This window comes from Phalaenopsis equestris, unplaced genomic scaffold (genome assembly GCF_001263595.1).
Source record: "Phalaenopsis equestris unplaced genomic scaffold, ASM126359v1 Scaffold000765, whole genome shotgun sequence".
Classification (NCBI taxonomy): domain Eukaryota; kingdom Viridiplantae; phylum Streptophyta; class Magnoliopsida; order Asparagales; family Orchidaceae; genus Phalaenopsis; species Phalaenopsis equestris.
In genome coordinates, this window is record NW_018165205.1 from 622,631 (window position 1) to 650,253 (window position 27,623).

At 33.7% G+C, this 27,623-nt stretch overlaps 1 protein-coding gene across 1 annotated transcript; it reads right to left on the reverse strand.

Moving 5' to 3' along the window:
- Positions 1–798: 798 nt before the first annotated feature.
- LOC110031068 (AP-2 complex subunit mu) lies at positions 799–27,107 on the reverse strand. Its single transcript, XM_020734103.1, has 13 exons — positions 26,675–27,107; positions 25,695–25,872; positions 21,955–22,045; positions 19,959–20,053; positions 19,594–19,683; positions 19,414–19,462; positions 18,899–19,037; positions 6,371–6,487; positions 2,487–2,577; positions 2,266–2,408; positions 1,986–2,100; positions 1,240–1,284; positions 799–1,159 (listed from the first exon to the last, which is right to left on the reverse strand). Exons 1-13 carry the CDS (start codon positions 26,755–26,757, stop codon positions 1,079–1,081), a joined length of 1,317 nt encoding a protein of 438 aa, XP_020589762.1. The 5' UTR covers positions 26,758–27,107; the 3' UTR covers positions 799–1,078.
- Between the last annotated feature and the right edge of the window lie 516 nt (positions 27,108–27,623).

The window sequence follows — 27,623 nt, forward strand, 5'->3', positions numbered from 1 at the left end:
ATCATGCATGCTATTTTTTATTATCTTTATAATCATATAATTTTTAGTCATATGAATATTCACTTGGTTGATAACTCGTGATGAATTAAACTAATATTTCATATTTAAATCTTGAACCAAAAAAATGAGTGATAGAAGACAAGTTTATGAAAAGAGAGAGGAGCATAAGGAAATGTAATTACATTTATAACGGGTTATATATGTATATTGTGTTTGTAATATGGGGGCTTAACAAATTTCGAAAGGCATTTGATTTGCTTTAAAAAATACGGTACAATGTTTAAAATGAATGTAAGATATTATTATTGTACATACAGTTTGAAATGAGAAATTAAATCAATATAAAATCGGCAACGGACGATAATGGCTAGCGGTCCACGGTGGCGGGGGTGATTTTTGTATGGATTCGTCGACGGTAGTTGCCGACGACAACCGATAATAGCGATCGATGGAGGCATACGTTGACTCAATATTTAAAATTGACCAAATCAAGCAATCTCCAAACACACCAAATTTAAACTAACATAAATTTTGAATTCACCAAAGCCTTACATCCAATCAAAAATTAAAATTTACAAATACAATGCATTTGATTATCAGTACAACATTAACACAAACATACCAACCTCAATTCAAGTATGCAATCACTTACTTTAATCAGGAAAAGATAGCCTCATGCTCATATTCAAATATTTCACACGAACCTTAGTGAGGCTCAGCTATAATAAATTGCTCCAAAGTCAAATCAACCCATTCAATCCTTCACATTTACAAATCAGGTCCCAACTAACTTGTTCATCATCTAATCATAAGAGACCGTTATAAGAAGAAAATTAAAAAATATTACAATAAAACATCACTATAATAACAAAATGAATTCACAAACCCAAAAAGGCAAATGAAGTTCGGCGAACCTGTGCGGTAAGTTCCAGGTTAATCTAACGCTAATATGCGGTCGGTTCTGCTGCCAAAAATGCAAATAATGAAATATTCTCATGTGATTCAGTGCACCCTCCATTGTCCTCAAATATAATCAGTTCATAAATCGCTTCTCCTCTTGTATGCAATAAAAAGGACTCTAGCATCTGATCTCATATGATCCAGCCTTTGTGATGTACCGAACCCATTCAACGGTATTGTATCCACTCTTTTCCCAAACCTGCACAGGATTTGCAGAAATGGGATCAAATTTTATGAATATTTTTTAAGAGTATAAATTTGGGTACCTCAAAACCATACCTTCAGAAATCTAACACGCAAGCCTGATGCAGTGAACATGGGAACCTAAAATTTAAGGACAGAATGTTACTTGAAATATCATTTAAGAATTAAGTTATTTATTGGAAATAAAATACAAGTGTGGTTTCCAATAGAATGGTGCTAATGGCGCCATGCGCCGCTTCCAACTTCACAGTATAGTGAGAAGAGAATACCAAGTTGAAACTTTAAATACTAATTAAGAGCACTTTTTAAAAACATAATTTTGACTGTTTTTACATTTTATTTTTTAAAATAAATCAACCTGTTTTTAAAAATACTCAATATCTTATTTGAACATATCAAGAATGTTTTATTTTAGGAAATTGTACATACACGCCACACAATTCTTATCTATTTACATAAAACACCTAAACTTTTATATTTACAATTATAATACTTTGGTGCCATAACCATAAGAATAAAAATATGTATTTCACTTTTAAAAAGTAAATATGTATTTTTGATGTGATATTAAAGAATTGAGTGATAAGCATATAAATATGAAAGTTTAGGTGTTGGACATCTAAATACATAAGAATTGCATGGTATGTATGTAACTGCACCTTTACTTTAAAACAAGACATAAATAAACCAAATATAAATACAAATTAAAAAAAGAAAGACAAAACTGATTCCAAACAGAAAGTTACTAGATTTGAGAGACAACACTGTCATAAGCTGAGAATTTAGGAGAATAGAATTAATGTAAAAACACTAAATAGAACCTGAAATTCCATCTGGATTGGAGGTCTGGTCCAAGGTTTTTTCTCCGTCATTGTAGAAATAAGCTCAACTTCGGCACTCATTGTTGCTTCTGTTTGTCCTGGAAATTTTCTTATCCTGAAAGTTCAAATATTACCATAATGTTTAGAATAAACAAATACAAAGCAAGCAGAGAAACTTAAAATGAATTAGGCGCAATCTCTCAGAGGCTATCCAACACTTCAAGTTCATCACAACAAGCATAAAGAAAGCATAAAAAATATATGTACTGTGAAATCTTACTTCCACACCAAACAATCAACAGAGGCATTGTATTTTGCTCGGCCAGATGTTACTTGAAAGCTTGTCTTGGCGGTTTGCTTTGGAACTGGAACCTTGACCACAACCCCAAGAGCAAACATCTTTGCGCCAAAAACGCTCTTAACCTACAAAATATACAAGAAGTGGATTAATTTTGTACACCAAGGTATAACAGAACTTGTCCTCATGTACAGCATGGATACCTTCACATTTACTTCCAATCGTGTCCGGCCCAATTCCTTGATTGTTGGCAGCACACGAAATGGAAGATTCACACCTTCGGTAATCCGATACCTGGGAAAAATAAACTTTTTTTTTTCATCAGAATAAACTAATGAAGGTAGAAATCTAGGAGACTCTCAAGCTCTATTTCAGCCCAAATTGGATTCAATTTTGTAAAAAATAAATAAAATAACCATTAGCCAAGTAAATCAGAGTCCGTAGATTTTATAAAGCTTAAAATATAAGCAACGTTTTTTTATTCAAAATAGCAAAAAAACCAAAATTTGGAGTTTATTTTATGTTTTTAGGTAAAGTAAAAGACCAACTCCACATTTCAAGCTGACAAAGGAAGACATTTGGTGACTGTTCAAGAAGTTTTTGAATAAATAGAAACCAACTCCACAATTCAAACCACCAAAGGAGGATTTTGAGGTTTTAGCCACTATCAAGGACGTTTTGAACAATTCAAAACTGATTCCACAAATCAATTCATAAATGGAAGATTCAAACACGAGAAAACCGGCTGCTCAAAGGAGCTCAAGAAAATCAAAATAACTCTCCACAACTCACTCCACTAAGCATTCCCTCTATCCAAGCTGCCCAAATTAAGGAGAGAAAATTCTATGGAACATTCTCTTAAGTCTTTCAAACAGATGTGAAAAGCATTTTGATAACTTGTCCTATAGGGTTGATCTTGTCTTTCCTATTTTTAAACTAGAATTAACTTTTATATAATTTTAAGGTTTCGTTATTAGAAAATTATATGCTATAAAATAAAGCTTGTACTTAATCATGAAATGAAACTGAATACAAACTCAATTCACTCGAAAATTAATCCATCTTATAATTTACTCTCTCTTTTTCTCCATCTATACCCTCCAAACTAATCAACCAGCTTCATCGCCAACATCCCTTTTCTTGGGTTTCTGGCACCATATAAGATAACAAGAGCATATTTCAATAAATCTACACTTATAGATCCTGACTACAAGTCTAGGGAGAAATCAAGTCACTTACTATTTTGATCAAATGTTTGGTTAATAATAGAAAATTTTCTCACTTTTAAAGTAAAATGGAGAGAAAATTACAAGCATAAAAACAAAGTTTGAATGCACAAAAACAATAAATAAATAAACAAGATTTAATCAATTTTTCCTTGATCATCGCATCATCAAGCTAGGAAAATTACTATTAATGATCCTATAGGAAACCTTAGATATTAGCATAGGTTACATAAAACTTCAACAGATTTCACATACACCTGAACATTATTTCGAGTCAATTCGTAATCATATTACAATTAAACCGTGGTGTTGAGTTGATTATGCAGCAAGGTGGTATCAAAGCATAATTATCACGCCTACAGAAATTCATATCATGAGGAATCTAAGTTATGATAAGAAACAAAGAATGAGAAGATATATAAACAAATAGCCTTGCTCTTGGAAAAATTTCCATAGGACCGCCCCAGGATAAAATACCCAAGTCATACCAAAGCCTAGAAGGATTAAATGATAGATGTGAAAAAAAAAATGGCATGCAGTACCCAAGAAGGCCAGAAGAGACCGATACACAACCAAATGGTGCTAAAAAAGAACATTCATGCAGCTAAGAGGCCAGAGGTGATATGATAATGAAAAATATAGTTGAATATTCAAGCGATGAGAAGAAGCTCAAAAGCCAACTGGAAACTACAACAGCTACAGCAAAACAGCATGATAAAAAACAATTGCCAATCAAGGCTAAAAGAATAAAATTATTACCAATCCACTTTTATGGGTTCAACAAATAAACCCTTATAAAGAGGAAATAAGTCACAAGAGGATCAAGACAAAGAAGAACACGAGTCATTGCGAAACATGAGTAATGGCTATCACTTGAGAGGGTGGCAACTTGCCACAACGGGCATTCACATCAGATGGAATGATATTGCAGACTGTCAGGGGGGCTTGTGTAATCTCAAGTCCAAAATAAGCTAACCAAGCCACATTTATCAGTTATTATAGGCCAATCCCTCTATGGGGATGGCCATTCAAGAAGAGCTAGGCAACTTTACCATAAAAAATGGCCACCACTGCAAATAATTCATCTTAAGCCATCGAGATAAGCACTACAACTCGGATTGGACACTTTCGTGGTCCACCTATATTTTATGGGTTTAAAACCACCACCAGAGCTGACTACACATTCTTCGAGATAATTAGATTTATGAATGCTCAACTACAAATTTTATTTTCACAGTGATTAATGGCCATTTCTAGAAGACAATTAACCATAAAAAAGTGATCCATGATCAGGGAGGCTATCAAGCCCTAATTCAGCTCACTTTGGGCTAAATTACAGGAGCAAACAAAATAATAGTCTAGTCGTGTCAAATCAAGGTCAGTAGGTTCTATAGATTCAAATAAACAAGGCAACCTATCGTAACAAATTGGGACCATGTCCATGGGAGTCCAAAATAATAATTCTGGGCATGTTATTTATCCAAAATACAAGGAGACCAAAATTAAATTTTATTTTAAGTTTTGGATACATCAAAACAAACTCCACAATTCTAGCCACTGAAGGATGACTGTTAACCATTATTCGAGGAGGTTTTGGAAAAATCAAAACCAACACTACAATTTAAGTCACCGAGGACTTTAAGCCACTATGTAATATTGTTTTGAATAAATCAAATTCAACTCCAAAAATCTAAGTTGTACATAAGGATTCACAAGAGGAGAGAAAAGATTCCAACCAACTCCAAGGAAAAAAATCAAGATTAATTTTCACAATTCACTCCATCAAACTCACTTTCTATCATGGATCAAGGAAATATTCTCTGAGATATTTTCAAATAAATGCCATAAATATTTAGAATAGGAGTTGTCTCGTCAACTAACTTATTTTAGGTAGTTGTTTACTATATTTCTTATTTTTAAGTTAGATTTAAGTTATAAATAGTTTTCTAATACCTTTATTAGGCAATTAGACACCATACAAAAAATTAGAACTAAGCTTTAAATTGAATTCACTTGACAAATAGTCCCTTCCAATTCAATCATATCCATCATTCCATCCTTCAGAATCCGACAGCCAGCTACACCTATGAGCGCCCAAAGTTGTCGGCAACCTTCTTCCTTTTAGGGTTTCCGATGCCCGAAGAGGTGACCATGAGATTTCTGTAATTTAAAGTTACATATCAAACAGTTAACGAAATTTAAGCTTGGCTGCTATTAGCAGTGAACATGATTGCTGTTTTGCAGAGAAAATAACTTGAAAAACAGACAAAAAACTAGCACATGAAAGGTTTGAATGTAAAAGAACGTGATTAGGATTTTGCAGAGCAATTCATAGTAATCCCTTTTTCCTTGATCATCTCATTATCAAGCTAGGAAGGTTTACTGAGGTTTAACTCATATGAAACCCTCATAAGAAGAATATATTGCAATGTCTAGTTGAATATAAATCAGGCTCATACTCAAAAGACGAACGACAATGCAGTTAAGAATGTTGACATGAAAATAATATATGCAAAAATAAATGCCATGAAGAGAGGTAAAATAAATGCAAAAATATTTGCACGGTTTTCCATCAATAAAGCAGGTTCAATAGCCTAAATTGTTCAAACATTACAGAATTTCATAGTTCAGTTAGTTCTTTGCTTAGTTTCCACCAACGAGCCATCCATTTCATGCATGCTGTACAAACTAAATTTTCCGCTATAAATCTTGCAAAATCTAACTTATAACAAATTTTATAAAACATGCACATAATAAATGAAATTTAGAACCTCAACTAAGAAAAACAAATCATCAACTTGAGCTATCTGTAAAGCAAAATCAATATGGACATTTCTAGTGAGGGTTGAGTGATTAATTACTTCATGAGTTCAAATTCTCCATCAGGTGGCACAAAACTGACAGTCTTTTCCGAGTTAAACCTTGTCAGGTTCACGCATTGATGAAATGTGACATCATCAAGTTCTATAGTTTTTCCACTGCAGAACCATATCAACAAAACCAGTAAAAATCAATTTTAAGGATGAAAAAAAAAAAAGAAGTGAATTATTAGTGATATCGAACACTAATAAACGCTGGCCTGCAGAAATGAAAATAAGGCAAGTGGTGTTTCAAAAGATTATAGGAAAGAACAAATGAAAGCGCTGTAACTTAAGTTAGCTTCGCATGAGCACTGTAACTTGAGGGCAAAATGAGCAGTGCCATAACATGCGTAGAAAGAAAATGCCTTCTTTTCCAAGGGAAAAAAACCTCAAAGAAAACCTCCATGCAACAGATGAAGAAAAATACGGCATTATAAGAAACATAACAAGCTAAATAGGACTCTTAAGGATCTCTATAAAAGAATATAAGAAATGATATTTTACTGCATCATTGTGAAACCCTAAGCATTGATGTATGTTTTAAAAATGTAAACCTGCCATACGGTACGATTTAAAGATGTAAGCCTACCATATCCTCCCTAGAGCCTACCAATGATAGCCGACTAAACAGAACATCTGAAGCAGTTATTTTAAGAAACATTTCAAATCAAACTTACAACAACTAGGGTATTATTAATAAACACAAATGAGAGATGACTTTTTAAATAAATTTTTCATTTCCAAGAAAAAAAGGGAAACATCTAGGTTATTATCCATCTCCTTCCAAATACTCTAAAGCCAAGTTTATCTGCTCATCAATGGATACATTTTCTATCCTTCAATCTACATGTGCAAACCATCTAAAGTTTATTTTAAATTATCAAATCTTCAATCAATGTAACTCCAACCATTCCCCTAATTTATGCGTCTTAGTTTTTTTACACATCTACCTTAACCTTTGCATTTAAGTAATACTCCACTTAGCTATCAATGACTAGTATTTGTTTGAAGGATATGGGAAGTAATCCTTCTAGACTTGTCTACGGAATGAAGAGCCGTAAAAATAAAGTTCAACTATTTTATCCATGATTCATGTTGAATTTGCAATCCAAGGAATATTTCAAGATTTGTTAATGTCTTTCAATACAATAAAGGAAGAATGTGCCTTTTCATTGAACTTCACTTCATTTTCATCCAAGTTATCACTACTGTCAAAAAAAACACTCAACCGAATAATTAACAACCTCCATTTAAAAAAGTAGGAATAACTTGTGTAAAACTCAAAACTTATCTATTTAAAAATTTAACCCCCAAGTTATTTTTTGTACCATCAACCTCATCTATCGGCATGTGCCATGATCAAAATGTCGAGAATTTGACAAAAAGCAAAAAAAAAAAAAAAAAAAAAAAAAAAACAGGTTCGGGTTTGATGTGAACTTTGATATTCAAGTCAGAATTTAAAATTTTTATATAAGAGTGTTAGTTTGTAAATAACTGAGTTTCATGAATTATGTATGTACTTGGCGGAAAAAAATTTGTCTCTAATTCAACCAAAAAAATGCAAAAGCAGATGAAGTCTAACTTTGAAGGAATCATCGAAGACGGAAGGAGGAGTAGCCACAGCAATCTTTGTACTTGAAATTCTTAAGAATCAAAAATGAAATTACGTGAAGCTTGGCTCAAAAGGCAAAAGCTAAGAGTGAAGGTACCTTTGAGAACTAAGGAACACATTTCTTGAATCATGACAATGACAAACAACATTACTCGGATGATGATTTGATTCAACGGTGATAAACCATTGCAAGTTTCTTGGGAGATGACAGCGATGACGTGGATTGATGTGGATTGGATAGAAAAAGATGTGGATGGGTGTAGCTGAGGATCTGGACAATTTGGAGGAATCCTGCTAAGAGGCTTTTGACGATGGACGATTATTTAGATTTCTCAAGCGAAGGAGATAACAAGGTAACCAGATTTGGATGGAGTTGGCAACAGTATTTGTTGAATCTAGGTAGTGAAGTAAGGACGAGATGGAATCACAAGGTATGTCACAAAAACATGGAGAGATCTTAATGGGTAAAAGTTGTTGTCGAATCTGGCTAGATGAATAATAAAATTGTCGGCAAAAGAAAATCCACAAAATCTCAAAGTTAAACATGATTATGTAAGTTTGGGTTGAAGGTGTACTTGGATGCCAAATGGCTGAGGAAAAGGACTGAGATCGGGAAACATGGCATCCTGATAGGAGCACCAGCTCGGATGGTGGTCAACTGATTTGATGAAGAACGTGGCTCAAACACGAAGTTGAGGAGGAAAATATTGCTCGAACATAGAAGACAAGGAATATGTAAAGAGTGACAATGGAAAGAAATATGGGAAGATGCAAAAATAAAAGCACCAAAGCTAGGATTCGAGATCCAAATCAAAGCATTTCAAATTACTCTATCACTATAGAAATTAAGGAAGGAAGAAGATAGAAATGTGACACCTATTCATCATTTTTTTTATCATCAACCTCCTCGGTAGGGCTGTCAAAAGAGCTCGTTGTTTGCAAACAGTTCTTATTTGATTCATTCGATAAGCAAATGAGACGAACACGAATAATTTTTTTTCGTTCGTTTTGTTAAATGAACCAAACACGAACAGTGTTGTGTTCGTTCGTATTTGAATCGTTATTCTTCGAAATAAATAAATAATTTAAAAAAATCATATATAAAAGATTTATGATATTTTAAAAATAATTATATACTCTAAAAATTTATCATTTTTTTTAAAAGCAAATCCCATAAATTATAATATATAATAAATTAATAATAATAATATATTACTATCAATACCATAAAATATTTTACTACCATAATAACATCATTTCAATGCCACAATAACGCCACATACCAAAACACGGCAAATCCCTACAATAACACCATAAAACTACGACAAAACTCCGCAATAACACCACAATACAACCAAAAAACTACCGCAATAACACTGACGCCCCGCCCAGGGTTGTCAAAGCGACTCGTTCGCAATATATATATATGATACTTTTTTTAATTAAAGAGCAACTCGTGGCTATCTACGCGTTAAAATAAGAAAAGATACAAATTGGGAGGGAAAAAAGAACCACAACTAAAACCCAAAAGAAAATACAAGAAGATCCCAGAGGCTCCAATTCCACAGTACAACTCCACCCAAAAAAAGTAAAAGACCCGTAAGGTATCGCATACCCCCAAAAAATTATATTAAACCAAAAAAGTATACCGCCAAATCAACCAGAAGACAAAGAAGCCAAATAGACGGACGTCAATTTTGGCACGAAAGGACCAGATGGAATTAGCAGTGAGCAGGTCGAAATCGGTAAACATAGCAGAAGCTGAAGTGTCCACCCCGTAAATCCAAGCTATAGGCTCCAAAACCAATAAGTCCAGATAAACAAGATTAAATAAAAGGATAGATGCAGTTGTAACAGATGGAAATGTCTCAAATTTGGAGAAACTGGCTAAGCCCACACCATCCCAAGTTATCCAAAACAGAGAAAGGTAAAAGCAGAAAATTCTTCCAAATCCAACCCCAGGTAGCGAAGTGAAATAGAAACCTCCCCCCAATAAATCTATGGATAAAAGAACACGGCACTCTATATAAAGAGCAAACTGAGATGCCTGAAATAAAATTCCAATGGCTCCTCCTAAAAACCGGCACAACCCCCTATTGAACAACTGAAAAGGAGTGACTGAGTTAACATTAAACTGTGAAGGAGAAATCTGCGGCCCAGTTAGGCCCCAGGTAACAGTAACGCAAGGCCTCCAAACCCAACCAGCCATATAAAGGAACCCAAAAATGAGAACAAGCCACCCAAAATTCACATAAAAGAAGCATCGATTGGAGCCACCAAAGAGGCATATAACCTCATACTTAGTACAGTAAAGCATAGCCTGCACCCTTATATAATCAAAGGAGGAGGCATAGAAAAGCATTTCATACCTCATCCACCTAAACTTAGTATGAAACATATTAAAATAGTGGCAAAAAAAAACCAAAGACAAAACCAAAAAACAGCCAACCATCCGAATCTTCAACCTCCAGTAAGAAAATAACGTTATTCAAAAAATTCGACATCAAACACCTTCAGCCATTAAACCTCCTGACGAAAGGCAAATCCATAGAATCTCCCCTTAAAAGCCTCTTTAACTGATATGGGGGTGAAGCATTAATTATAATATTACCCTGAAGTTTAGCAGTCCTCACCAACCAATCCGCGGGGGAATTACCTTCCCAAAAAGTATGAAACAAGCGAATATTTAAATTATGATGATCCATAATCACACGAATTCGATTCCAAATACCCAAAATATTTCACTTAGGTATGATAGTACAACAACAACAACAACAACAACAAAGCCTTAATCCCACTACGTGGGGTCGGCTACATGAATCCTTTTTCTCCATTGCGTCCTATACAGTGTCATATTTTCATTTAGTTCTAGTAAATTAAGATCATTTTTAATACAATAAGCCCAAGTCTTCCTAGGTCTACCTCTGCCTTTCTTAAAACAAGTCGAATCTAAAACATCTACTCTCCCAATCGGATCATCAGATGGTCGACGTTTAATGTGACCAAACCATCTAAGACGACTTTCTCTAATTTTGTCCGTCACAGGAGCTACACCAACCCTATCACGAATATATTCATTTTGCATTTTGTCTCTAAGTGTAAAGCCACTCAACCACCTAATCATTCTCATCTCAGCAACACTTAACTTATTATTATGCTTCTCTTTTAAAGGCCAACATTCAGCGCCATAGAGCTTTGCAGGTCTCACTTCTCTTCTACTTAGGTATGATAGTAGAGTCAAAATATTTTAATACCATAAGTGAATCCGTCTCCACCAACAATTGAGAGAAGTTACAAGAGACGGCCACCTGAATAGATAAAAACAAACCCCAGAATTCGACTTCCAAAGCAGTGGAAGCCACAATTGGAGAAGCAAAGTAAATAAGGCACCTACCGAGGTGGTCCCGAAAAACCCCACCTGCACCTGCCGCCGTGGGATCCCAACTACCATCACAGTTAACATTAACCCAACTCATCGATATATATATTGATAAGTAGTGTTTTAAAAATAAATTAATTGACTACAAGACTACAAAAATTTATAATCAATTAAAATATTAATTAAAAAAATAGAATAAAAATTATTAAATTAAATACAAATGATGTTTTAATATAAATAATAATTTTTAAATCATGTCCTAACCCTTAAAATCTTATGGCTACGTGATTAGTGTTGTCAAAACGGCTCTTTGTTCGTGAACAGCTCATGTTCGGCTCGTTAAGCAAACGGGTCAAACACGACTACCGTTTTTATGTTTGAAATATAAACAAGACGAACACGAAATGAGCCTAGGCTCGCTCGTGTTCAGCTCGTTTATACACCGGTCGCACCACGGTTCCACTGCAAAATCCCGCCAATAATACAACGTTACTACAACAATACACCAGGAATAACACCGCCTTCACGACTGTGCGTGATAACAGCTGCTGTCGCTCAAATCGCGCATAATAACATCGATTTTTTTTTCAATTTCGTGTGCCAATAACATTGATTGTTTCACCTCGAACAAGCCAATAACATGCAATAATACCATAATAGCACTTCCAATAACACCACATGTCACAAAACCACGGTAACACCGCAATATAACCCAAATAAAACTGCCAATAACAACATTTATCGCGGTACTTCGGTAACATCACAATACAACACAAATAACACCACCAATAACAACACTTGTCGTGGAACTGTGGTAACCCTTCAATATAACCTTAATAACACCTCCAATAACACCTGAACGAATTACCTGAAATCATTTCAAACAAAATCGAACTAATTTTGAACAAATCGAACCGAACACGACAGTAACTTCACGAATAATTTTGAACACGAGCATATTTCAAAAACACTTAATTTCAAACAAATTGAACACGAGCTTTGTTCGTTCGTGTTCGATTCGTTTACACCCTTACTCCTCAGTAAGGTATTTATAAAATACAAACTAGCTTAAGCTAATTAGTCCAACTAATTAAACATTTGTTAACTGATAAACATCCTCCTAATATCCTAGTTAGATTCATGACATTTTTATCACCAATACTAAAATTCATATATCATCGATATTTTATACAATTTATAAGCAAGCGTCTATATATCATTTTATCGCATAATAATCCGAAAGAGCATCTTCATTTAAGCAGCTAAACTTAACTCTAGTAATTATATCCTAATCCATGACCAGCTACTCTACAATGCTTGATTTTTTCTCTCTTATAATATTAAATCATTGCAGATCCAAAGAGCCATATCAAGCATAGGAGTCACATCGATCCAGAGAAGTCGTATCGAGTAGGAGAAGGACCTTTTAAGAAGAAGCGAAAGGAGATCGGAACAGGCAATTGAAGGATCAAAGGAGTACTTGTGTGCATGATATTTGAACGGCTCGAGAGAGGAGACGAGGTGGTTGTAGGTCGGGGTTGTCCCAACGCATGTGATACTGATGATGGGAAGAAGATGGACCTCATGTGCTTGCAGCTAGAGGATCATCATCATCTAGGAAACCAAATCGAGTAGATGATCGGGCTTGGGTTTGAAGGACCACGTTGACGAGTTACGGTGTGAGGAGGAGAAAGCATATGATTCCTGGTGTGTGGAATCTAATGAAGAAGAAGACAGAAGACTAGCGTGACAATTTTTGCGGTCTAGGCCATAAATGAAGGTGATAAAGATTTTGATCCTAAGCATGAGCATACTAACGTTGGTATGCTCATGCTTAGGATCAAAATCTTTAGTGAAATTTAGTGTCGAGGAAAGTTCATGAGGAGGAAGAAGAAAGCGGGTAGGTCAAGAGAAAGAAGTGTTCTCGCATGAAGTTATCAAATTTAGCCAACTGAGAGTTCAATTGCTAAGGATTAAAGCCAGGGAGAAGAAACGAGCGGGTCGAAACACTATAGTGGAGCCAACGAGAAGGTGTCATGTGGGTTTTGGAGTGAAGCAAACAATGTCAGGAAAGCCACGACAAAGAGCTCCTATGAATTGAAATTGGGTTTGAGCATATTAATAAATGGATTTTAGAATTTGAATGGATTAGTTATAAATTAAATCAAATAATTGAGCATTGAGATAAGTATAAAATAACCACTAAATCATTTAATTAGCTATTGTGAATATTTTTATAGGTATCAAATCAATGAAAGTGAAATTAGAATAAAAAATTGGGAAACTAAACACAAATCAAATGATATTGAGGTGAGTACTCATATTGTTATGTTATGGCAATATTTTTGTTTCTTTGAGAACAAATATATTTATTGTTACTGTCACTAGTTATATTAAAATCACTGCAAATTCATGATTTATGATTCTATTTAATTTTTGCTCAAATTGTAAGAATGATGTATTTTCAGTATTGTTTAAATAATAATGAAATTCTTTATAAAATAGTTATATTCATTGTATGTTTGCATGTGCATGCTTGACTATGATAAAGTTCATCGATTTATGGAACTAGCGAGGAATGTTAAGACAACCGTGCACATAAATGAAAATATATAGTAATATTGAAGTATCTTAACCGATATATTTTTTAGGCGGTGCTCATGTAACGTCTGTACAAATATAAAATGATATAGACATGTTACTGATATAGTAAAACATATTGAATATTGTGAGCTATCATGACAATCATATGTGAAAAAGTAAATTGTCAATTGTTTTTATACTGATTTATAATATCTTCGACCTGCATGCATATCGTTCTCTTTTTGCTACGTAACTATAATTTATAAGTATGAGTATTCACCAACTTTGTTTAGTTTATTGTTGTTTTAAACTATTATTTGATGTTTAAATTATTTGATTAAAAAATAAATAATAGAAGAAAAAATATTTATAGAAGACGCAGACAACCAAAAAAGAGGTAAATTTAACTATATTGCTTTAATTTACTTTCTTTAGTGGATCTTCCATTTGTTAAATGTTAGTTATAAAAAAATGAATATATAATTTTAATTTCCACCATTCGACCATCCATACCAGTCTTGGCTAATTATAAGCCCTAGGTCGGGTAGTGGCATACTATATACAAAAGATCCAAGATAACACTCAAAGCCTACCAGACCTAAGTATCACTTTATCTTCTAATAAATTGTTTGAAAATTGTCGATGAAAAACTAATTAAAATTGCATATCCTATGCTCAATCTTTGTTTGAATAATTATGCCATGTATTTTTGAAATATTTTCTCCATCATTCTATTTTTTTTATTTATTTTAATGAGTATTTAATATTGTTTGTAAATATCGTCAAAGCCAATAAAAAATTTTATGAACTCAATGTTGATTGTTAATAATATTATACATTACACTTATTTTATGAATCATGATCGCAAGCTTGAGCAGCACTTCCAATAAAAACTAGTGAGTGTTTCGGCACAAATTCATGTTTTTTTCAACAAAGAACAATCCGCAAATAATATTTCTAGAAAGAAAATAAAATTGATGGAATAGAAACTAGACTAATGGATAGTTAATAGTTAAACAAAGAGTGAAAATAAATATGAAGAAGAATATTGCCTCAAAATTGCGACTGACATAACCATTGTTGCAATTCAACATCAAGTATCACATATATTGCTAATTTTTCAAGTTCAAAGAAAGGCACGAGCTCATGAAACCAATAAAATAAAATGTAATTAACAATCAAATCCATTAAATTCATAATAGCTGATAGATCCCTATACATAGGATCACTAGCAAATTCAAATTAAAAGAGGGGTTGATGTAACAAATTAGACCCAAAGTGAAGAATTGATCAAACCCAGCATAACCCATATTACATTTTAGGGTTCACTTAAAAAAGCAGAAGAAGCATCATGTATCTCAATTTAACCAGGAAAAAAAATCCATTTGCATTTAAATTGAGTTGACTGGACCGGAGTAAAGCATGATTCTAAAGGCAAAAAACAAGTTTGGTAAGCGAGTCTGGCCAGGCTTCTATAAGGTTCAAAGTCATCCAACATAAATTCAACCTGGCCAATCCAATGCTAACCTTTATTGATCACACTCATATATATCGGCCACATCACAAAAAATATAATATTCGAAACAAACATGATGCACGTGCAACAATATATCGTTTGTCCTTTACATGATCCAAAAAGATGTTAGAACCTCAGAGCAATTTCTAATGATAAAAAATAGAAGAGAAATTAACATATATAGCACACAATTTTTATGTATTTGCATTGTTAGAAGTTATATTAGAAAATAATTTATTCCTCTTAAAAATTATGATGATTAAATTTATTTCCTTGGATTAGAGTTATTTCATTTCCTATTTTATGCTTTATGTTGCTTCTTTTATCTCCAAGTAATTAATATGAATTGAATAGTTAGAGATATGGGTGTTATATCTTTCATTTCCTTTCATTTCTTTTTTATTGTCTTCACTATCTAGGATTGATTAACGGTTATTTATACCCTCATTTCATATTAATAAAATAATTCCGTTGAATTCTAAAAATCAACATAGTATCAGAACTAAATTCCCTATCCTAGCCACCAGTCCTCCCTCCAGAGCCACCAAACTCCCTCCATGGCATCCCTCCAGACCCGTCAGACTCCCTTCCTGCCATCCTCCCAATAGGGAGGGACAATTTCACTCCCTCTAGGTTGTTTGCAGGCCCTCGCCGTCAAATCAGATCTATGTGCCTACTTTTTTGCTGCGATCCCGAACGATTCTCTCCCTTCTCGATCTATCGAGCCAGGAGTTGCGACATTGTCAGCCTCCAGATAGCAAGAGTTTTCATATCCAGGGGAAATCCTAACTCTCAAGCAGGAGTTACTCTCTCTAGTGGATATCCCGACCTCCTCTGGGGTGACTTTCATTCTACAGCAAAAATCTCGGTCTGCCAGCTTGATTTAGTTCCTCTTTCTGACGAAAATAAAGAAAGGAGGACCTCTTTTCCCTATTGGTTCTCTTGTCTCTGTTTTTCCCTGCATGTTTCACCTGTTGATACTTCCAACAGAATTTTCCAGTCGTTGGACCTCCCTCTCGATCTCCTTCCAGGACTGTGAGGGCACCTATCTACAACCTTTCCCACCACCGGCACTCCCTCCTTCAGTCTTTTCCGCCGTTGGAACTACCTCTGAAGATTTTTTTGCTGCAGATTTTAAGCAATTGAATCCCTTCCCTGCATACCTACCGAGCGTCGGGCCTACTCCTGCAAGTTAGACCTCCTCCCACGACAGTCGGATCTCTCCCTGCAGGTCCTTAACTGCCGGAAATCATCTCTGTCGACTGAAAAACTTCCCTGCAAACTTTACCAGCATCTTCCTGCAGGCCATAAATTCCAGCAGCAACCTTTGTATTGTCCTCCATTGCACGTGCAAGGATTGTGGAAACGACAGGAAGCTTGTTAAAAAGGAGTTCATCTTTGATTTGCTTTCAAAATGACTCTGAGGAAGGTTATTATAGAGGCGAAACTAGATGTATCATTGAATGGAATCCCAACAGTCGGCCAACATGCCATTCTATGTCGGTTTCTTCCCTGTTACCGACAAACCCTATGCAGGTCTTCTATTTTACCCTTTGCCACTGGAACTCTCCCTCCAGCTGTAAGCATCCTGGTGCAAGCCCTCCTCGCAACAGATCCTCCTCCAAAGTCTTTCCTGCATCATGTCCTCCTATGGAGTTTTTTACTGTATCAGACCCTCCTCCAAAATCTTTCCTGCATCAGGCCCTCTTCCGAAACTTCTCCTGCAACAGACTCTCCTTCGGAGATTTTTCTTGTATCAAGCCCTCCTCCGGAGCTTTTCCTGCAATGAATCCTCCACCGGAATTATTCCTGTAACAGTCTATCCTCTGGAGCCTTTTCCTGCATCAAGCCCTCCAGAACTTTCTCCTGCATCAAGCCCTCCTCTGGAATCTATCCTGTAGCAGACCCTCCTCCGTACTGTAGCAGACCCTCCAAAGTTTTTCCTGCAGCAAGCCTCCACCTAAATTCTTCCTAAAACTGGCCTCCACCAGAATTCTTCCTACAGCAGACCCTCTTCGGAGCGTTCTACTGCAGCAAGGTATATCTCTGGAGCTTTTCCTTTGTTTTCTGCAGGCTCATAGCCTACAGCTTTTCCCATTGGTTGTGTACTTCCCTACAACTTCTCTGCAACAATACTTATAGAAGTCTTCTGTCTACCTATAAACACTGCAGAAGCTGCAGTCAGAGAAACACAGTCAACTTGGGGTTTATTACGAAGTACGGGATGAAAACTTCAAATTCTACCTCATAAAGAATCTTCCTCGCCCATTCTTTGATAGTTTCAAATCTAAAACATGGTTTTCAACCATGTTTCAGCTTGAAGGGGAGTGTTAGAAGTTATATTAGAAAATAATTTATTCCTATTATAAATTATGAGAATTAAATTTATTTCCTTGGATTGGAATAATTTTCTTTCCTATTTTATGCTTTATGTTGTTTCATTTATCTCGAAGTAATTAATATGAATTGATTAATTGAAGATATAGGTGTTATATCTTTCATTTTTTGTTATTTTTTTTATTGTCTTTCCTATTCTAGGATTCATTTAAGGTTTATACCCTTGTTTCATATCAATAATATTATTCCGCATTATTCTGAAGTTCAACATACATATCTCACACCTAAACTTCCATATTTACATAACATTTAGGTATTTTAATCCCATACATGATAAGATGTATTTGACAATTAAAATGTGCATATAGTGTTATTTTTTATGTGATAAAAATGATTTAAGTGCTATGTGTGTAAATATGAAAATTTAGGTGTGAGATATGTAAATACATAAGAATTGTGTGCCACATATGTAAATGCCCCAAAATATAAATCAAAGCTTGAAACGCTTGTTATAAGATAAAATATGAATCAAAAGTTAAGCCAAAATAAAAGCACCATACATTAAGAAAATTTTCAAGTATATGATCTAATATTTATGACCCTATATGGAAGGAAGATGAAAACACCTGAATTGATCATTTATTCACTTATTTGTTACTAAGCCACCAAATGCACAAATTCCAAAATAAAGCTCACTATTTTTAAGCTGGGCACCATGAAATCTCAGAAATGTCATGCCTTCAAAATGTAAGATATTAACAACCACATTTTATTTTTTATAAAGGTAATGATGTTAACACCCAATTCTTATTTAACATGGATTCTCAAGGGAAAAAAAAGATCAGATAGTCTTCTATAATAAAAAAAAGCCTTGGGAACTCGAGAATTTGCAGTCGATCTATTATTTATTATCAAAAAAAAAAATTGTATAAGGTGGTACGTACATAGTAAGTTGCTCGAGGAAGCATTATGAACGGAGAAATGATATTCAAAGAAAGAAAAAGATATTGGTTTTTCTTAACCTCTGAAAGGTCACATAATTCAAATAAATTGAAAAAAAAAATCGAAAATGAACAATTCAGAAATATATTGCATGTCTACCTTTTCATTGGCCTGGATTTAATCTGTGATTCCTTTTCCAGACCAATTTTGTCATTTAAGCCTAGTTTCAAATCAGGCATACCCGAGAGGAAGCATTTCATAAGAATCTTCCCAGTCACATCGCAACGAAGTACACTACCTAAACCAATGACGAGAATTTAAGTTTCAATTAAAACTTGAAAGATTTACATATATACCATTCAATTATTATGTATTTACATCTCACACCTTAATTTCAATTTTTACATACCACCTTACCTATATATGAAAGGGTGTATATGAATTTTTACATACCACCTTAATTTCAATTTTTACATACCACCTTACCTATATATGAAAGGGTGTATTTCAATTTTTAAAAGTTAAAATGTTGGTAATTTTGATGGTTTATGAAAGATTTGGTGGTTTAAATGTAAAAAGTAAAGTATAGATTTAGATATCTAAATACAAAGGAATTGGATAGTGTGTATAGTTTGTTTTTTTTTTAGCTACCAACAACAAAATGGCATATATACCTTTGGAAGACATAAGGAGGTTGACACTTTCCACAATATCCAAGAAAACCTGGAAAAGAAATGGTGTAAATACATCAGCAATAGTTCATGTAGTCCATAAGATAAAAGTTGAAAATTTTAATTAGAGGAAAAGAGCATAAGATGAAAGTTAAGAATTATAAAAAAAATAATAATAATCACCTCATTTTTCTTATACACAAGACCCTCACGCCTCCAACCGACAGCACCCGTAACTTGTAAAGTTGCATTTGGAACTGGCTTGTCTGAGGGCTATTAATAGCAGAAGAATGAATTATTAAACGTTCTAATTATTACATTTCAAAAACTATTAAATAAGATGGCAAAAGGAAAATCATTGAAATGGCAAAGCTTAACCCCCCAGCATAATGGATATGACAGATGCCTATGGAATAATATCATAAATTACAACGACAACATTGAGTGAGTAAACTAAAGAGTTTAGAAACAATTAGTTTGCTCGCATACATTAAAGAGTTGAAATAAGTTTGAAGATTGACATCCTACAAGATAAAATAGAGCCTGACCTTTGATGAGAACGGTGAACGAACTCCTTCCTGAGTGATATAGAGCTTCAAAATTTCAGGAGAAAGATTTTGAGGATAGCCAAAGTCCATTATCTCTGCATATTACATGGCAAGGGATCAAATGAGGATGACAACGTAAATAGAGGAGAAGGGCTTTTAAGAATAATAGATCAAGCAATTGAAAGGAACTAAAGATAATCCAACCAACAATGTCTTGATGTACACCTTTATTTTTTCCTTAATACACCTGATACATCCCTATTTCGAAAAAAAAAAAACAGCTGCATGTTGATAATTCTCCATCTCCAAAATGTAACAGTTACCAAGGGCGTGAAAAAAATGTTTAAAATTTGTTCATAGAGAATAAGTTACTAAAATACCTAGTATGAGACTAATCAAAATAGCACCAATGCTCAAAATGTTCAGACAAGCTATAACATTCTCATCCTATGCTATTTACCTTTTTGATCTTGAAAATTCTTTGAAAGTTCTTTAACGTGGGAAACTCTAGTAGTCGCAAGCATCAAATAGGTGAGTAAAAAATTTTCAGGCAAGTTTGATCAAACATGTAAATTCATCTCTAGATATGAAAAAAAAAAAACTTGAGGAAAAAGTAAGGCCACTGGAATATTTGGAAAATTATTTTTTGATGTGACTGAGGAAAAAATAGTGGAACCAGTAAATTGCATAGCAATTAAAAATTAAACAGTATAAATTTTCATGCTAATGCCTACAAAATAGATGGATATTATAGATGATATAGTTGAACAAACAATCAAAAAATCTTTTAGACATGAAATTGGTTTTACAACAATTCAACATTTGACAATTTTCACCAACATTTGAAAGTCAGATCTTAAACAGTTCACCTAAGTCATCTTATCTTTATGCCTTTGTAAAGTAAAAATAGTTTATTTGAGATGTAAAGCTGAAACTAAGGAAAGAATATTTCCTAGGTTGAGGTTAATAAAATTACTTGTCTAGGTTCTGCAAAACCCAGACATGATACATCATGTAAGGATCCTTTACAGATTCATAGATTCCATAAAAAACACAAACTGTAGAAAAAATACAGGAAGAATATCTACACTACAAACCTCTACATTTCAGAAAAGACTACCACATGAAAGATGAAACTTTTAAAAGAATCACAATATTCTGAAAGGCTACTGAAAAAAAGAAAACACGACAAAGGTTCATGGTGTCTAAGCAGAAGTGAGGAGAAATTTTAAAATTCAAAAATTGGCATTATACAAAGGAATTCCTCAGTATATTAAATATCACCTTTCCAGTCATTAAGGAGGGCCAAAATATATTTACGATTGCTTAAGTATTCCCGATTGAAAAAGAAGAATGGTTCACAAAAACACCATTCATAGCTATTCTAGACAACAAAACTTTGAAGAAGCAAGCAATGACAAACAATTATTTCTTAGCTGGTTTCCAAAAGTAGGAAGAGCTTAGTTTGCTCCATAGATAAGCAATGCAACAAGTACAGTGATAAATAATTTAAGCTAGAGTGTCATAACTTCCTCTGTTATTGTCAATATAACCACTGCATATGTAGTCAAATCAATTTAGAAACTTGTCTAAATAAGTTTCACATAAATATATGGAAAGCAACACTAGCAGACATTCTAATAAACATACTTGTATTATCAAAATTTCATAAGGTGGAAGTGCAAGTTATATAATTTTATTCATTTAAAAATCAAGTGTGAGGTTTTCAAGAAGAAATTCAAAGGGCAAAACTACATCCATGTAAATAAAGGGTATGACATATTTACAATTCATACAGTACAAACCAAATACTTGGAATAAACCTGATGATTATGATTGGCCAAAGGTCTAAAGATCATATCTGACAAATTATATTTGAAAGAACTATAGACAAGTCAGAAGATTAACAGAAAGGACTGCTAAACAGCTATTTTAACAATAACGGATATGAATATACAAGGAAAAGAAGATATAAGGTTGAGAACATTTTGCACACCATCGAGAAGCTCATATATCAAAACAAAGTTGTTCCTTATAGCGTCTTCATCAAAAGCCCCACCAAAATAAGATTTGAACAGTGCAACAGCCTGAACAAAAAAAATAGTACATGAAGAAACCAAATAAAAATTTAGAAAGGCTTTCCTCTCAACCAAATTTAATCCATAAAATCAACAGTTACTGCAGTAGGCACCGGCAAATAAATTCAGAGGCATGACTTGAGGTTATTCACAATATTTGAAGGGAGAGTACTTTTGACTAAAATTAATTAGTTGAGCTGGTCAAAAGAAATGTAACAACAACAACAACAAAACCTTTATCCCACAAAGTGGGGTCGGCTAACATGAATGCTTTTCTCCATTGTGTCCTATTTAGTGTTATATTTTCATCTAATTTAAGATCATTTTTTATACAATATGCCCAAGTCATCCTAGGTCTACCTTTGTCTTTCTTAACATAAGTCAAATGTAAAACATCTACTCTTTTAATCGGATCATCAGATGGTCTGCGTTTAATGCGACCAAACCATCTAAGACGACTCTCTCTAATTTTGTCCATCACTGGAGCTACACCGACCCTATCACGGATATATTCATTTTACATTTTGTCTCTTTAAGTGTAAAGCCACTCATCCACCTAATCATTCTCATCTAGGCAACACTTAAGTTAGTTTTATGCTTCTCTTTTAAAGACCAACACTCAGCATCATAGAGTATTGCAGGTCTCACCACCATCTTATAAAATTTTCCTTTCAGTCTAAGCGGTACTTTTCTACCACACAATCGGCCCGAAGCATTCCTCCACTTCAACACCAACTTGAATTCTACTAATAACATCCCCATCAATATCACCATCACTTTGAGCAATAGTCCCAGGATATCTAAAGTGTTCACACCTTTTAATAATTTGATCACCCATAGTTATAGTTTTGTCACTAGAGGTTCTACTACTAAAATTACATTCCATGTATTCAGCCGTAGTTCTACTCAAACGAAGGCCTTTAGACTCCAAGGTAGGCTTTCATAATTCAAGTTTTTCCTGAGCTTTTTCTCTCGTCCTATCAACAAGAAGAATATCATCATCAAAAAGCATACATCAAGGTACATCCTCCTGTAAGTGTCCAGTAAAACCATCCATAACTAAAGCTCCATAACTAAAGTAACTAAAGCAAAAAGATATGGGATTAAAGTTGATCCCTGATGTAAACCAACCAAAATAGGAAAATATTTGGTCAATCCTCCTTTTGTTCGAACACATGTAGCAGTTCTTGTATACATATCTTTAATGACTTGAATATAAGTCATATCAACACATTTCTTCTCAAGTACTCTCCAAAAGATATCTCTTGGAACCTTATTGTAAGTTTTTTATAAACCAATAGAAATCATATGTAGATCATCCTTATTATCTCTGAACTTCTCCATCAAACCTCTCAATAAATGTATAGCTTTCATAATAGACTTGCCCGCATAAATCCAAATTGATTATGAGAAATCTTTGTAATACGCCTTGACCTATGTTCAATTACCCTCTCCCATAATTTTAAAGTATGACACATCAACTTAATCCCTCTATAATTGGCACACACTTGTGCATCCCTTTATTCTTGAAAATGGGACCAAAATATTCTTCCTCCACTCCTCGACCATCTTTTCAGTTTTTAAAATAATATTAAAGAGATTAGTAAGCCAAGAAACTCCCAAATCTCCTAAATATTTCCACACTTCAAATGAAATTTCATCAGGTCCGACAAACCTTCCGCCCTTGGTTTTCTTTAAAGCCTCCTCAACGTCTTTTTTACTAATGCGACAGTAAAAATTAAACATTTTATTATTATTAACGATATTAAGATCACTAAAGTCGATTATATTTTCCAAAATTTCATTAAAAAATTTATCAAAATAACTCACTCACCTAATTGAATACCTTTTTCTAAGAAAAGCACTTTTTGATTTTCCTCTTTAATACACTTTACTTGAGTTAAATCTTTCCTTTTCTTTTCTCTTTATTTGGTTAGTTTATATTTATATTTTTCTCCCTCCTTAGTATCTAATCTATTATAAAGATCATTAAAAGCAAAATTTTTAATGTCATTGTCCTCTTTAGTACTAATCTATTATAAATATCACTAAAAGCAAAATTTTTAGCGTCACAGATTGTTCTCTTAGACTCCCTACGGGTCGTATGATATTTTTCTCAGTTCTCTAAGCTTTTACATTCAAACCAATTTTTATAACATATTTGCCTTTAAAGCCTCCTCAACTTTTTATTTTTTTGCTAATGCGATGGTAAAAATTAAACATTTTATTATTATTAACGATATTAAGATCACTAAAGTCGATTATATTTTCCAAAATTTCATTAAAAAGTTTATCAAAATAACTCACTCACCTAATTGAATACCTTTTTCTAAGAAAAGCACTTTTTTATTTTCCTTTTTAATACACTTAACTTGAGTTAAATCTTTCCTTTTCTTTTCTCTTTATTTGGTTAGTTTATATATATATATATATATATATATATATATATTGTCCTCTTTAGTACTAATCTATTATAAATATCACTAAAAGCAAAATTTTTAGCGTCACAGATTGTTCTCTTAGACTCCCTACGGGTCGTATGATATTTTTCTCAGTTCTCTAAGCTTTTACATTTAAACCAATTTTTATAACATATTTGCTTATATTTTACCTTTTCTTGCACATTATTATTCCACCACCAACTATTTTTATTTATAGAAACTTTTTTCTTTTGATTCTCCAAGTGCAACTTTTGTCACTTGTTTAACAATTTTTGTTATTTTATCCCATATAGAATTCTTCATGAACATCCCAATTTTTGAAATCTTGAATTTTCTCATAAAAATAACTTTATTTGTGTCTTTTGAAAACCCCCATCTAATTCTACGACGATAATTCCTAGTATTCTTTATTTTACAACTTTTCATCTTAAAATCTAAAACTAATAATCGATGTTGAGTACTTAAATCCTCACTTGGAATGACCTTACAATATTTACATTCTCGACGATCTCTTTTTCTCGTAAGAAAACAATCAATTTGTGTTTTATTAGATCCATTCTTATAAGTAATAATATGTTCATCTCTTTTCTTGAATAAAGTATTAGCAATAACAAAAGCATACGCTAAAATAAAATCTAATATAGCTCTTCCTTCTTCATTAATCACTTCAAAACCATAGTCACCGTGAATATTTCTAAAATCTTCTACCACTCTACCAACATGTTCATTTAAATCTCCTCCAATAAAAATTTTTTTCTTCAAGAGGTATCATTTGTATTAAGCCTTCTACGTCATTCCAGAATTGATGTCAACAAAAATGCAACACATCCTTTATAATTGTAGTGTCTACAAACTCTAGTTACTACGATAAAAGGACCTAGAACTATGCAGAGGGGACTCAAATGTAAAAAAATCACGATTGAAAATTTTACTTCATAAATAACAACCTGCATCTATATTTTGAATTTTTTAAGCTTTCTTATAATCAAAAACTATTATAAGATAAAACTCATAAATCAAACAAAAGCTCTGAGATTATACAAAAATAACAGCACTAAAGGCTATCTTTTACTCCAAAATTTATAATTTAAAAGGTTTACACGGTAGGAAATTGTCATGCACATGGACAATACAGTACAACATAACTATTGCAACTACGGAGGAACTAAAGTAACACAGGTGCATTTGAAAACAGAAAAAAGGGATGTAAAAAATACCTCAACAACAAATTTGAAAGCACAAGCAACATTAGCGTTGCTGCTGACAACAATCACAATGTAAACATTGCTGATTCTCATGTAAAAGAAAGAGCAACCTCCAATTTGCCGAACAGGACATATACCGAGTTCTTTTGTCTGCATTATATGCATTCGGAATGCATCCACCATGTTGCCCCTATATGAAGCACATATTGTTACAAATTGCATGCATAAAAATAAAAATAAAAGTACAAATAAAACAACTGAAGAAACCTTTCTCGCGGGATTTGCAAATAAATAAAGACTATTGATGGCTAATTATGTAAATATGTCCATAAAACCATATGTATTTTACTATTCTATCCATGTCAATCAAGAAAATCAAGCAGTATTGTTATAATTTTCTTTTCCAGTTCAACTCCACTAGAGTTTCCACTTGACACTTCTCCAAGGATAAACTCTCTCATGAAAAATAGAATCAGCATTGCACATGTTTTATGAAAACAGATTTGATGAACTATAAAAACCGAACCATATCCCAGAGATGAAGTCCACTGAATGAAAAAGAGCACTAAAATTAGCTTCTTGTCATGGATGATTGGTGCAATCTCGTCCGCAAATGCAATTATCATTTTTCAAAAAAGCCCCACAGAAGGCAATTGGGTTCTAAAAAAAAAGTGCCTTCGCATCTAACATATCCAGTACTACCAGCAATCCAAACATAGCAGGACAATAGTATTTCGTAATTGATAAAGCAGCATGCCAGATAAGATTAATCCAACTTGATTTCAAATTTATCAAACTAACAAAGAAAAAAAAGCAACCCGGCAGCTCTGCCTTCCACGCATTCATCGACACAACATGCAAAATCAGCAAAACCTATTATTCCGCACATCGGGCTGTTAATAGTCTCAAATACGTCAACTCGGCGGAATAAAATACCTAACCACATCCATGGCATTCTAAATCATAAAAGAACAAGGGGTAATAGCACTTACCCAACATCGTCACGGTATAGGCGATTGATAAGGACATCTCCTCGAAGATTGAGGAAGTATATAGCAGATGCTGCGACCGGCATCTCTTACGCCGCAGCGATCCGTTGTAAAACAGGCAAGGACTAAGGATCTTTCCAAAAACCCTACCCCACTAAAGTCGTAGAAAATTTTGTTTGGGGTAGGGAACGAAATCGCTCTAACGAGTAGCTGGCCAGTGATCCGAAGATCTAAGATCTGAGATCTGCAGATCCGGCAAAGGGCTTCCTCCCAGCTAATCGAGTGGGCGGAGGAGGAAGGAAGGTGCGGGAAGGGTTCTTTCCTCGAACACCATGCAGCAATCCAGTGGCGTCTTCTTCTTCTTCCGGTTCAACGCAATTTAGTTGCTCGCCGTTTTGGGTTCATTCGCACGTGCCTTCCGAGAATTGTAGGAGTTAATCGGAGCAACCCAACTCCAAACTATAAATTTAAATGAATGCTTTAAAATTACATTAAATATGAGAGCTTTTTCCTAGAGTTATTAAATGGATGAGAAATAAATATTTGTAACTTACAATTTTATTGGCCTAATATAAGCTTACATTAAAGTACATATATAAGTATTATAGAATGTATGGCATACTAATCTTTCATGGTTGAATTAATAATCTCTTAAGTAGATGTTATATCATTCATAAATAAAAAAATGCCCGCCTTCTTATGAACTTCTTTTTTTTATTTGCATCGTATATATAATTAATGGGAAATTTGACCTTATATGCACTATTGATCATAATTGGAGAAACATACTCCTTATTATTTTGTTGAAAAAATATTTGCTCCTCTCATATGTATAGATTGTTTATTGAATTTGTTTTTTAAATGAAATTGGCTTGAACTAGTTTGTATTCAAACTTTATTTTGAACCACATCCGAAACAAATTTATGAAGAGCTTTATCCTGTTGTTGGTGG

Excerpts from the sequence above, each read along its gene's own strand:
- LOC110031068 (XM_020734103.1), bottom strand. The coding sequence starts at position 26,757 with ATGCCGGTCGCAGCATCTGCTATATACTTCCTCAATCTTCGAGGAGAT. Across the intron at positions 19,684-19,958 it reads GTTCACCGTTCTCATCAAAG|CCCTCAGACAAGCCAGTTCC; the intron begins GTCAGGCTCTAT and ends TGCTATTAATAG. Across the intron at positions 19,463-19,593 it reads TTGTGTATAAGAAAAATGAG|GTTTTCTTGGATATTGTGGA; the intron begins GTGATTATTATT and ends TTTCTTTTCCAG.